This window comes from Phascolarctos cinereus, unplaced genomic scaffold, assembly GCF_003287225.1.
Source record: "Phascolarctos cinereus isolate Bilbo 61053 unplaced genomic scaffold, phaCin_HiC Scaffold_2;HRSCAF=192, whole genome shotgun sequence".
NCBI classification, from domain to species: domain Eukaryota; kingdom Metazoa; phylum Chordata; class Mammalia; order Diprotodontia; family Phascolarctidae; genus Phascolarctos; species Phascolarctos cinereus.
In genome coordinates, this window is record NW_027555625.1 from 147,216,150 (window position 1) to 147,228,517 (window position 12,368).

Genomic DNA, 12,368 nt, shown 5'->3' on the forward strand with positions numbered 1-12,368 from the left:
GTGAATTGACCCAGCCATTCTGGAAAGCAGTTTAAGATTGTGTCCAAAAAGTCTCTAAACTATGCACATACCCCTTGATATAGGATGCTGCTATTAAACTTATACCCCAGAGAGATCAAAGAAAGAAGAAAAGGCCCATGTATACAAAAATATTTATAACATCCCTTTTTATATAGTGACAAAGAACTGGAAACCGATAGAGAAATGGCTAGATTAATTAGGTTACATGAATGTAATGAGAATATTATTGTGCTGTATGAAATGATGAGAGGGATGGTTTCGAAGAAAATCTGGGAAGACTTATATGACCTGATGCAAACTGAAGTGAGCAAAACCAGAACAATTTATGTAACAACAACAGTATTGTAAAGACTAACAACTTTGAAAGACTTAACCCTGATCAAGGCAATGACTAACCACAATGCTGTAGTGCTAGTCAAGAAGTACGCTACTCGATTTGTACCAGAGAATGGATTTGAGATTAAGAATAAACATGATTTTGGGACATTGCTAACCTGGAAAATTTTTAAAAATTATATGTAATTATTGCAAGGGTTTGGTTTTTTTCTTCCTTTTTCCCTCAGTAGGGGAAGTAACAGAGAGATACACTAAGTTCTTGTTAATTGAAAAACAAAACAAAAATTTAGGAAAGCATTTTGTAAATTTTAAGGAGCTATATAAATCTGCATATTTTTCTGTATTGTGTTGTCTTAAAGTGTGGTTGGGGAGTTTAGATTGGCTTTTCAGTTGTTTAGGATGCTAGAAGATGGTGGGAGGTATTAAAGAAGTTGAATAATTGTTACTAGATAGAAAAAGAAGAGTATATTGAAAATTCCATTCTCTTGTCCCTTCTGTTGCAGTATAAAGTTCATAGAATCAGGCATTTTTTAAAAGTAAAATGGAATAGTTTGGCAGTGTTTCTTCTTGGGTTCTCGTCAGTTAAAGTTAGGTTTTCTTAAGTTAGGTTACTTAAGTAAGGTATTTTTTCCCCCATTAACATTAAGGAAATTAATAGAAAGAATGTGTACTTTGTTTTATACTTCATTAGGAAATTTGTCTACAGAAATGGATGATTAGGAACATGAATAATAACACTGCTGTATGTGTAGAAGGAAAATTGATGTAAGTATACAATATTAATATGTTTTCAATAAATTATTTTATTCAAATTGAATATAGGAAGTGCTAAGTGGGAACATGATAGCTTTTCTTGAAGTATTTAAAGGGCTGTCAGTTAGGAAAGGGGGTAGACCTGTTCCACTTGGCCCCATAGAGCAGAATTAGGGGCATTTCCTGGTGGATGGAAATCAACTTTGAGTTGAATTTTGAAGTTTATTCTTTTTAAAATTTTATTATGAACTACAGACAACTTTTTAGTGCTTACTTACCAAAGTTATAGATGGGATTCTATCTATGTTAGCCTGAGAGGTTCCTGTACTAGGAATTTAGCACTGCCCAAATCACAGATCCTTGAATGTTTGTGTATAAATTACCAGAAATTTTGCTTTGTTCTTATTTACATTAGGTGACATAAGATAAAGCACTGGATTTGGACTTGGGAAATCCTGAATTTGAATCTTGCCTCAGACATTTACTATCTTTGTAACCCTGGACAAACAAATCGCTTAAACTCTGGCAGCCTCAGTTTTCCACTTGTAGTGATAGCACCTGCTATACAGGTTATTGGGAGGATCGAATAAGAGAATAAATATATGCAAAGCTGTTTGTAAATATTAAAACACTTTATAAATTTTAGCTAAGGTGATGATGAAGATGAGTTCATGTAAATCTTGAATGTGAATATTTGAGGATATATTTACTGAAGAATCTTAATCATCTTTTCTCTAGAGATACTCCTGACTTATATTGGCATAGTAATGCAATTGTTGAACGTCTTGACTACAACAGACTTAGGACTATATCAGGCAATGTCTATGTATTAAAAGGAACAATAGACACTATTTCCATGAAAGAAGCAGGTAAAAACTTAAGAGCAAAATTTATTTTTCTTTATTTTTATTTTTAAAGTAATAATAAACTGACTATATATCTCTAGTTTTGATGACTTACTACGTTTTTATAACAGTTAAAATAATTAGTAATAAAATAGAAAAATAACCTAGCATATTAAGATTGAAGTCACTGCCTTTGTGTTATATTTATGTCATCTGCAGGTCCAGTAGATTAACCCCTTCAAACCAAGGATGTTTTTATTTTCACCTTTTATACCTAGTTAGGTAAAATGCATGTGAGCTTCTTAAGAAATTTTTACTGAATTCAATTTAATTGAAAAGTTTGGGAAGAGAAGTAGAATATTTTCTCTTTTCCAGGGGGTCAGTTAATTAAGCTGAAAATATAAATTGCTGTTAGTAACATAATCAAACTTTAGTGAAACATTTCTCTGAAAATCAGAAGTTGCAATGAAATTCTAGCTATTTATAATTAATTAGCTATTTTGCTCCAAAATTTTGTCTTTGAAAAAAGTACTAACTTCAGTGTTACCATTTCTTTGTTTTAAAAAGGGTTTCCAGCTAGTTTTACTAGGAAGTTTATATTTGGATTTCCAAAAAACTGGAAACAATATGTTGATGATTTGTTACACGAATTAAGGTAAAATGTTTTTCTTAATGTAAAATATAACTCTGCTTTATTCTTTTTTTTTTCATTTTTGTTTTGTTCTTTTCCTTTTTCTTTCTTATTAACTTAAAATTATCAACAAGTGTGCTCACTTGGCTAGACAAAAAACAAAAAAGAGGGTTGTATATGAATCCATGAATTTCTGTTATATACAATTTTAAGTGTAAATTCATTTGAACACTGTAGTAACAAAACTCCCCTGTTGATCACCTTTTTTGAACTTTTTTCTTCTGGATATTTAAAAAAATAAATGTTTATTGCTATCTTGTGTTTACATTTCTTAAAATTCCCCTTTATCCCCCCCATTCTCCTTATTCTTAAATATGCTCTCATAAGCCAGCAGGACTTGATAAGAATTTCAGTGCTTTCTAGAAATAAAGCTGAAGTCAAAATTTGACAAGACTTGGCCATTTTAAGATGAACACTTAGCTACCTACCACTTTTCCCTGTGTTATAAAATCACAGGATCTTCTTTGAAAGGTTTTTGGAGGCCATCTAATCTAATCTAATCCAACACATAAGCATACAGGAATCCCCTTGACATCATTCAAGAAACTGTCAGCCTTTTAAAGAGCTCTGGTGATGCTCCAGCCACCTCCCAAGGTAGCCTATTCCCACTTTGGGATTGCTATTGGCTAAAAATTTTTCCTTTTGTCAAGCTGATGCCTATTTCTCAGTATACTTCGTTGTCACCATTTGCTCCTAGATCTGCATTCTAGGGCCAATGAGAATGTCTACTCTTTCATCTATGTGTTAGCCCTTTCAGGACTTACAGACTACAGACAAGTGTCATGCCCTCCATCTCTCCCAGGTCTTCTCTCCAGGACAAACAACCCCTGTTCTTTCAACCAGTCCTACAGTGTAAGGATTTTAGTTTCTTCTCCATCCTGGTCTTTCTCCTCTCTGTTCCTTCCACTTTTCAAAATGTGGCATCCAGAACTAAACACAGTGATTGAGACGTGGTATGGTCGGGATAGAGTATAGAATTGTCACCTCCCTCATTCTGATCCTGGCACTGCACCACTTAATGCAGACAAGGATAACAGATTTTTTTAGGCTACTCTATCTTACCATTGATTCATATCAAGTTTAGAGTCTACTAACATTCTCAGGTCTTGTTTTACAGAGATTGTTGCTTAGCCATACCTTCTCCTTCTTATTCCTCTGATGTCAATTTTTTTAACCCAAGTATAGGACTTCATATTTGTCTGTATTAAAATTAATCTTATTCACTTTGGCCCAGTGTTGCAGCCTGTCAAGATATCATTGACTCCAGTGTAGAGATCTGGTAATCTCCAGATTTGATAAGCCTGCCATCTCTACTCTTCATCTCAGTCATTGATAATTATTTCAAATGGCAGAGAGATGAGGAAAGATGCATGAGACACCCCACTAACGAGCCATACCATTACAGAAACATGGACTCTGAGAGGCCCTCTAGTCCAACATACCTGACAAATGCTTATCCAGCCTTTGCTTCAAAAGATCCATTGTGAGAGAAACCCATAGTCCTGGGGCAGCAAATTCTACTCTTGCTTACTTCTGTTTGTTAGGGGTCTTGACATTTAGCATAAATCTGCCTCTTTGGAACTTTAGCCCAACCCCGCTACCTCCTACTTCTCTGCCTTTGGGGCCAAGCAGAACAAGCCTAATTCCCCTTTCACGTGACAGCCCTTTTAAGTATTTGAAGACAGCTATCATGTTGTCTCACTCTAGTCCCCAAGCCTTCTCTTCCTTAGATTAAACATCCCTCGTTCTGATGAGGTACTTGGGTGCTTGTACCTGGATGTCACTTGCAAAATCATATTTCTCCCTACCCTCAGAAACACTATCCCTGGCAGTTTCCTTCTACCCCAAGGTACCTGACTCATGAGTGGGCCTAGTGAGGTGAACTATCTCTCCCTGTTACAAGAACAAGCTAACCTCTTGTATGAACAGGACTAGCTTGTACCAGCAGAACTATCAAGTACTGATGCCCAAAGTTACTGTATGCAATCTAGAGGTCAAGCTATAGATGTCAACTCCTGAAACAATCTTGTTACAGACATAACAGACCAAAAATATACCCTTTAGGAAACTCTCCCCCCTCCCTGTGGTTTCCAGTAGTGAATGACATAGTTGTATGTTAGAGCTTTAGCATCATTCTTGTCAGGTTGCAAGGTCCCTAAGGAGCTCTGCCCACCAGGGCAGGCTTCCTTAAGGACCCCTACCCTCTGTATAGCGTAACAGTAAGTCTTTGCTACCTTGACTTAAAGAATGCTTGAGTCTGTGAATTCATTCCAGATGACCCTGTCCTGTACTCTGGTCTTTGAGGGGTCTAAATCTCTCAAACAGTAACAGTTCTTCCAACTATATATGCCATAGAGTAGATAAATGTTTGTTGATTGATATGGCATGATCTAGAGGTCTTTCACTGTCTTTCACTAGGATTTATTTTGTTCTCTCTAGTCCAAAGATTATTGTCCCAGGGGAACACATAAGCAAAATAAGAGCTGAGCAGTTTTACCTTCTCATTATGGTACATTGTCATCATCATTTTCACTGTCAAAATCCCTTCCTTGATCGTTTCTTTTTCCTGACATAGCTAAGACCTTTTTGTGGCCTTATCATCATCCTTGAACTCATGCTGAGGTTAAACATTCCTGATGGTATTCTTTTTGTGTTTACATTTTGTATTTACTTGGTTTTTTTGTTTTGTTTTGTTTTTCTGATTCCTAGCCCTTCTCTCTATACCACCCCCATTTAAAAAAAAAAAAAAAAAGAAAAAATCCTTATAACACATATACATATCAAGAAAAACAAATTTTTTGATTAGCCATGTGCAAAACGCTGTGTTATTCTGCATCTTTGTCCCATCATAATGGCCTGCTTCATTATCAGTCCTCTTGAATTGTGATTGGGCATTGCATTGATCAAAATTCTTAAGCCCTTCAAAATTGTTTTTATATGAATTATTCTTCTGATTCTACTAACATCACTCTGAATCAGTCCGTAAAATCTCCCCTGAAACTTTCCATTTCATCATTTAAAAAAAAATTAATTTGCTTTTTTCTCAATTACATGTAAAAACAATTTTTAACATTCATTTCTTTAAAATTTTGAGTTCTAAATTCCCTCCCTCTGTCCCTCCTCTCCCCCACTTTGATTGTTAAGCATTTATTTATTTTTTTGTGAGCAATTGGGGTTAAATGACTTGCCCAGAATCACACAGCTAGTAAGTGTTATGTGTCTGAGGCTAGATTTGAATTCAGGTCCTCCTGAGTCCAGGGCCAGTGCTCTATCCACTGTGCTACCTAGCTACCCCTCCCCCCCCTTTGAGAAGGCAAGCAATTTGATATAGATTATACTTGTGCAGTCATGCGAAACATATTTCCATATTAGCCATGTCACAGAAGAAAACAGACCAAAAAAAATTTTTTTAAAGTATGCTTCAATCTGCATTCAGATTCCATCAGTTCTTTCTCTAGAGGCTGATAGCATCTTTTCATCCTAAGTCCTTCAGAGTTGTCTTATTGTATTGTTGAGAATAACTAAGTCATGCACATTTGGTCATTGTACAGTATTGCTGTTGCCATGTAGTGTTTTCCTGGTTCTGCTCGTTTCACTTTGCTTCAGTACATATAAATCTTGCCATCCTGTTCATTTCTTATAGCACCATAGTATTCCATTGCATTCGTATACCACAGCTTGTTCAGCCATTCCCCAATTGATGGGCATCCCTTCAATTTCTAATTGTTTGCCATCCTCAAAAGAACCATTATAAATATTTTTGTACATACAGGTCCTTTTCCTTTCTGGTTTTTTTTTTCTTTATCTCTTTAGGATACAGACCTAATAGTGGTATTGATGGGTGAAAGGGTATGCACAATTTTTTAGTCCTTTGGTCATAGTTTCAAATTACTCTCCAAAATGGTGGGATCAGTTCACAACTCCACCAACAGTACATTAGTGTCAACAATTTTTCCACATCCCCTCCAACATTTGTTGCATTCCTTTTCTGTCATTTAGCCAATCTGAAAGGTGTGAGGTAGTACCTCAGAACTGTTTTTTAATTTTCATTTCTCTAGTCAATAGTACTTTAAAGCATTTATTTCATATAACCATCATTTCTTATAGTATAATAATATTCCATTATATTTACCACATTTTGTTTAGCCATTCACTAATTGGGCATTTGCTATTTCCAGATATAGCAATTTTTCATTATTTCTTTAAGTATGATATCTAGCTTTTATTTTGTTTTTGTCATGATTTTCAGATAATGTGATGATTGTAAGATTATCTCTCCTTGACCTGCTTTCCAGATCTGATGGTGGTGGTACTATATACTTTACTTTCTCTTCTGTTTTTTTTTCCACTGTTTCAGTTTGTTTTATATATTTGTTGTCTAATAATTATTTTCTCTTTAGTCCTTTCTAAGTTTCAAGGAGTTCAGTTTTTAGGTAAGGCTTGCCACAATCTGTTTTAAGCTATTAATTTTCCTTGCTATTCTTTTTTTCCTACTTGTCCTTTCCTTTAACATTTCATTTTATATTTCTTATTTGATTTCCTCAGGGTACTTTTATAGTTCTTGTTGTCAGGACATTCTTTTCTCTGAGACTCTATGTTGACTTCTATGTGAAGTTCTTTTGGATTTACCTCTTGGGCTTCTCTTTGACCAAGATATTTTTTCATTGTGTTCAGTGTTTTCTTCTGTCTATTCATATCTTCAGATACAGTTTTCTGAATTAGGGCTATGTGCTGAGTTAGACCTTGCTACTTTCCATACTTCTGGATGATGTGGGCAGCCCCCTATTTGGTCCCATATGTGGTGATTAAGACTGGGCTTTCCTCAGGGCAGCTAGGTGGCGCAGTGGATAGAGCGCTGGCCCTGGACTCAGAAGGACCTGAGTTCAGATATGGCCTCAGACACAGAACACTCACTAGCTGTGTGACCCTGGGCAAGTCACTTAACCCCATTGCCTAGCAAAAAAAAAAAAGAAAGAAAGACTGGGCTATCCTCCTACAGGAATTCATCTTTGGCTCAGTCTTCTGGTGACTTGGCTTACATATTGGCCTTGAACCCCTTCCCTCTCTCCTTCTCCTTGTATAGTTCAAAACCTGTATTTCAGTCTGTCTTTGCTGTGATCTTGACGAATCCCACCTATATGTTGTTGATGGTGCTGGGAGAAGGCCTTCTGGGAGACTCTAAGTGGTTTGCTTCTCACATGCTGCCCTGGTCCTTTCTCCTGCTGTGTCTGAAGCACGGGGCTCCTCTGTTTCCTTCTTATATCTTGAGTAGGACTGACAAGAGACTATGCACTGCGTTCCCTGGCTGCTGGTTTGACCCCATCTTCTGTGCCTCAAACTAGGAACCCGACATTGTTTCTTGGGCACTACCTACCATTGCTTTCATCCTCTGTACCGATATTTTTAAAAATCTAAATCAATTGCTCAGTTCCCTGTGCCTTAGATACTCCCCTTTTTCTTTCTCACCCCAGTTATTTCTGTTAGTATCCTGTCTTGCTTGGACTGACTTCTTTAAAATTTTAGTTTTTTTAATCCTATTATTCTTTCTCTTTGTACTCTCTAAAATTGAGGATACAGATCAAATGACATCTGGCTTTTCTCACCTACATTATCCCATGTTCTAAAATAGAGTTGTTAATTTCTCCCTACAGTTCCCATTTTTTTCTCTTAGCAATCAGCTCCTTTTTAGTCAGAATTAAGTTCAGATTCTTCATATTGATTTCCATACTTCTGGAAAGACTAAAATGTACTTAAGACAAGTTAAAAAACGTATTAGCTACAGAACCAAGAGAACATCATACACAGTAACAGCCATGTTGTGTGATCACTGACTTTGATAGACTTAGCTCTTCTCAGCAATGGAAGGATCTAAGACATCTCCAAAGGCCTCATGATGGAAAATGCTATCCCCATCCAGAGAAAGAACTATGGAGTTGGAATGCAGCTTGAAGCATACAATTTGCTCTTTTTTTTTCTTCTGTTGTGTTTTGTTTCTTCTTTCTCGTGGTTCCTCCTATTGGTTATAATTCTTCTTTACAACATGATCAATGTATAAATATGTTTAATAGGAATGTATATGTAGAGCCAATATCAGATTGCATGCTGTCTTGGGAGGGGCAGCTAGGTGGCGCAGTGGATAGAGCGACGGCTCTGGATTCAGGAGGGCCTGAGTTCAAATCTGGCTTGACGCTTACTAGCTGTGTGACCCTGGGCAAGTCACTTAACCCCATTGCCTAGCCCAAAACAAAACCAAAAAAAAGAGAAAGGGGGAGAAAAATTTAAAATTCAGAAGCTTATGGAAGTGATTGTTGAAAACTAAATAAATTAATTAATTAAAAAAATGTATTAACGGCTCTGGTTTTGACAGAGAGGAAGCCATAGCAGATTTTCAAACAATTAGAGCGTCACTACTCATCATGCCTCATGCCAGGCTTGTAGTCTGTTTTTTGAAGTCATCATCTTATTTCTTCCTTCTGTCCCAATGGCCTATAGTATGCTACTATGACAAGATCCCTTCTCTAATCTTCACATAAATCCTATCTTTTTTTTTCGCTCTACTATCTTTCCTTGTTCCTGTACGTCCTCGCTTGAGTATATGTTAATATGCAATAGTATAGTGTTCTCCTTCAATCTATTTTTGTTCTGAACAAAGCATATTCTTTCATAGCCATAAGCCATAAATTTCACAACCATAAATTTTATCCTACTAAGTCTCAGTGTTGCCTATGATGTTGAATATGTTTTCTTATATAAGAATCTCTACTTCACCTTCCTTATTATGTTCTTTGATAGTTTTTTTTGTATAATAGCTATAACTGAGTTATTGTTTTGTTCTTTTAAAAACTCAATGGAGAGAAAACTTGAATGTTAACTATGAAAAGTATTTAATTCATACATTTTTTAATTGTTTAAAGGACACTTCCTAAGAAAGGAAAAAAATGTAAATTGGATCAACAAGAAACAGATAAATCTGTCTTTGACACAAGGATGAAAAAAAGTGATACATCAGAAGAAACTGGAACAGAAATGGTCTCCAAAAATGCCAAAACTAAAAATACTACCTTTGATGTTTCTGAAAACTGCTCTGGTATGCTCATCTTTTTTCTTATATGTTTAAATTGACAGGAAGAAGTTGAACTATTGATTAAATCTATATTATTTTCTTCTTATACCTAAAGTGCAATAGTATGGAAGTTTTTGAAACATTGCATTTATTAGGATAATTTATCTTGTTTTTGAAGATTGTTTTACTGACAAAGAAATTACATTGTAAGCCCTAGAACCTTTTGTAGCCAGGATCACAGTTTTCCTCCTGGCTTCTATTAGATAATAAATACCAGTAGATAAACCAGCTTATCTTAATTCCGATAGAGATGTAAATATAATAGGTTACCTGGAACAAAGAAAGGTATTCTGGCCACTTAAACCCTAGAAGCTGGTCCAGATTTATATCAGAGCCATCGAAATGATTCATTCCTGTTGAAAAAGAGAAAACCCACTTTCTTTTAGGTAGTGATAAGAACATAATTTTACTTAATTTGGTCTAAAAAAAAAAGACTGCTAAAATCATTAGTCATATCAAACCTTTAACATTTCAGGACAGCTGCTATTGACCTTGATAACATTTCTTGGTATATGTCCCATTATCACTTCTAGGAGGAAAAAGGATGTTTATTTCTCTGCATAATTCTCTCTCTTGACGCCCCATATCCTTATTTTCCTGTTTTGAATCAGCAGTCATACTACAAGCAGAGACTTCTCTAAGACAAATGTACTTCATTCCTTCCAGGGTAGAAAAAGGATAATTTGCATCCACTTGGTTGTGTCTCAAGCCTTTATCTGCTCTCAGGCGCCCTCCTAATTTCTCTACGTTGACATAATAGGCTTTTGGCACAGCCTGAACACTACTACCTTCTGATGAAAGTGAAGTGATAAACTGTAATGATAGTACCAGTCTAGTTCATCTTCTTCTCTAAGCAGAAGGAATCCTGCCCCCAAAGTGGGATATCATCTGTAAATTTTGCCCTCTTTAGCTCTAAAACCTCACTGTCATCTCTCATTTAGAGATTAGTTCTTTTAAGAAACCCGAGACACAGCTGAAAGAAAGGAGAAATTTTGAATTACAGTCTTGCCGCTGACTGAATTTGTGATTCTTTAGTGAATGGAACTGAAAATCTCAAATATTAGGGAAGGTTACAGAAAGTGGCAGGGAATTTCTAGGATTTAGATACTCATGTCATCTCCATCTTTATATGCCCCCAGCCCATTTAAACTGTTAGGCTGAGAAGAAAGATTTTTGCATGAGGTCATGGAACTAAAGCCTTTATTTTGTCCAACATCACAAGCCAAGGCAGGTGGAAGTTTTGGTTGCCACACAGAGAAGGAAGTTATTTTTTATAGGCCAAGAGAATTTTTTTGTGTGAGCTATTTTCTGCAGATACTTGTATGAAGGAAACATATAGTTATGTTTAGTTCCCCGCTGATCAGCTGTTTGACTTGGGGTACAGTTTTTTATGTTTCAGGGCTTTTTTAATCCTTTAATCTTTCATTTCCCTTGGTGGTCTGAGACAGGTTGGACTTTATTTACCTTTTGGTTATCCGTACACAATGATTGGGGTAAAGGAGACTCAAAAAATAAGGGTTTGATGTGTTACCTCCCATCTAATGGCATTACTTTTTTTTTTAAAAAGAGAGAAAATAACAATGTTCCACTCCCACTGCTAAGGGAAAAAAATGACATGAAGAGAAAGTATCCTCACCCAGTACTGAGGGTTGAGTAACAATATGAGAGGTGGAAATTTAAACCTTACATAAAAGAGATCAGATCATAAAATTTTTCTCTTGCTTTTATCATGGAGAGATAATCCATTTGTTAACAATCTTTAAGTGTCTTAGAAAATATAGCAATTTAACTAAACTTGCATTTTAAATTTCTCCTCTGGATCTTGATTTTTTACTAGCCTAATGACTTACAATGGAAGAATATGTTTTTTTACCTCCAGATTTCTTGATCTCTTTCCTTTCTAACCACTTGGCTCCAGTTTAATGTACATGTAGTTTGACTGTGAGTCCCTTAAATATTGTTTTTATCCTGTTAGCAGTATTTCTTAAGACATTTTTATAACATTTAATCAGTATTTTATCATTTTCCAGTTTTACTCTTTGGTCTCCAGCTCTTGAATGAGATTCTTTGAGCAGTTTCTTAGTGTGTAGGTTTTCATAATTATTATGAGAGGTTTTAATACATCTCTCACATTTCCAAGAAGTACAATTCTATGTGTAAGTAAACTTACTATTTATGTTTGTTTTTGTTGATGACTTAGTTACTATTGTACTACACAACAAAATGAACAGATTTTAACATAAGGATTCCATGTACAAATAGAAATATAGAGGAAATAGAACTAGATTTGTTAGCTTTTTATTAAATTGTTGCATTTGTACAGTACTTTCTAGGCTATAATGTGCTTTTTACCATTTTTCCTCATAACATCCCAGTGAGGAAGATGGTCAGTTATTTATTAATTCAGTCCTCCACTCTGAATACCACGTCATTGAATCTGGGGAAGAAGGTTAAAAATTCATAACTCTCAATGCGTGGAAGTCCCCTTTTCCTTTGTGTTTTGAAAAAGGGTGATATAGACAGAACCTACCCCATGAAATAAGTTGTCTAAAAGCTTTAAGAAGTTGTAAAGCATGGTATCTTATAATTTATTAGGAAT

At 35.5% G+C, this 12,368-nt stretch overlaps 1 protein-coding gene and 1 long non-coding RNA gene across 6 annotated transcripts in view; one reads left to right on the top strand and one right to left on the bottom strand.

Annotated features, from left to right (window-relative positions):
* The window catches only part of LOC144455819 (uncharacterized), a 67,527-nt gene that overhangs the window by 15,035 nt on the left and 40,124 nt on the right, over positions 1-12,368 (bottom strand). For all 3 annotated transcript variants that reach the window (XR_013484612.1, XR_013484611.1, XR_013484613.1), the window contains one exon: positions 10,040-10,122. This is a non-coding gene — a long non-coding RNA (uncharacterized LOC144455819). The remainder of the gene's footprint in view (positions 1-10,039; positions 10,123-12,368) is intronic.
* MIS18BP1 (MIS18 binding protein 1) overlaps positions 1-12,368 on the top strand; it is a 53,509-nt gene that overhangs the window by 12,716 nt on the left and 28,425 nt on the right. For all 3 annotated transcript variants that reach the window (XR_013484610.1, XM_078149666.1, XM_020988097.2), the window contains exons 4-7: positions 1,049-1,122; positions 1,849-1,979; positions 2,523-2,610; positions 9,561-9,733. Coding sequence is in view for 2 of the 3 variants with exons in the window: in XM_078149666.1 (XP_078005792.1) it covers positions 1,049-1,122; positions 1,849-1,979; positions 2,523-2,610; positions 9,561-9,733 (466 nt within the window). In the remaining variant the exon portion in view is untranslated. The remainder of the gene's footprint in view (positions 1-1,048; positions 1,123-1,848; positions 1,980-2,522; positions 2,611-9,560; positions 9,734-12,368) is intronic.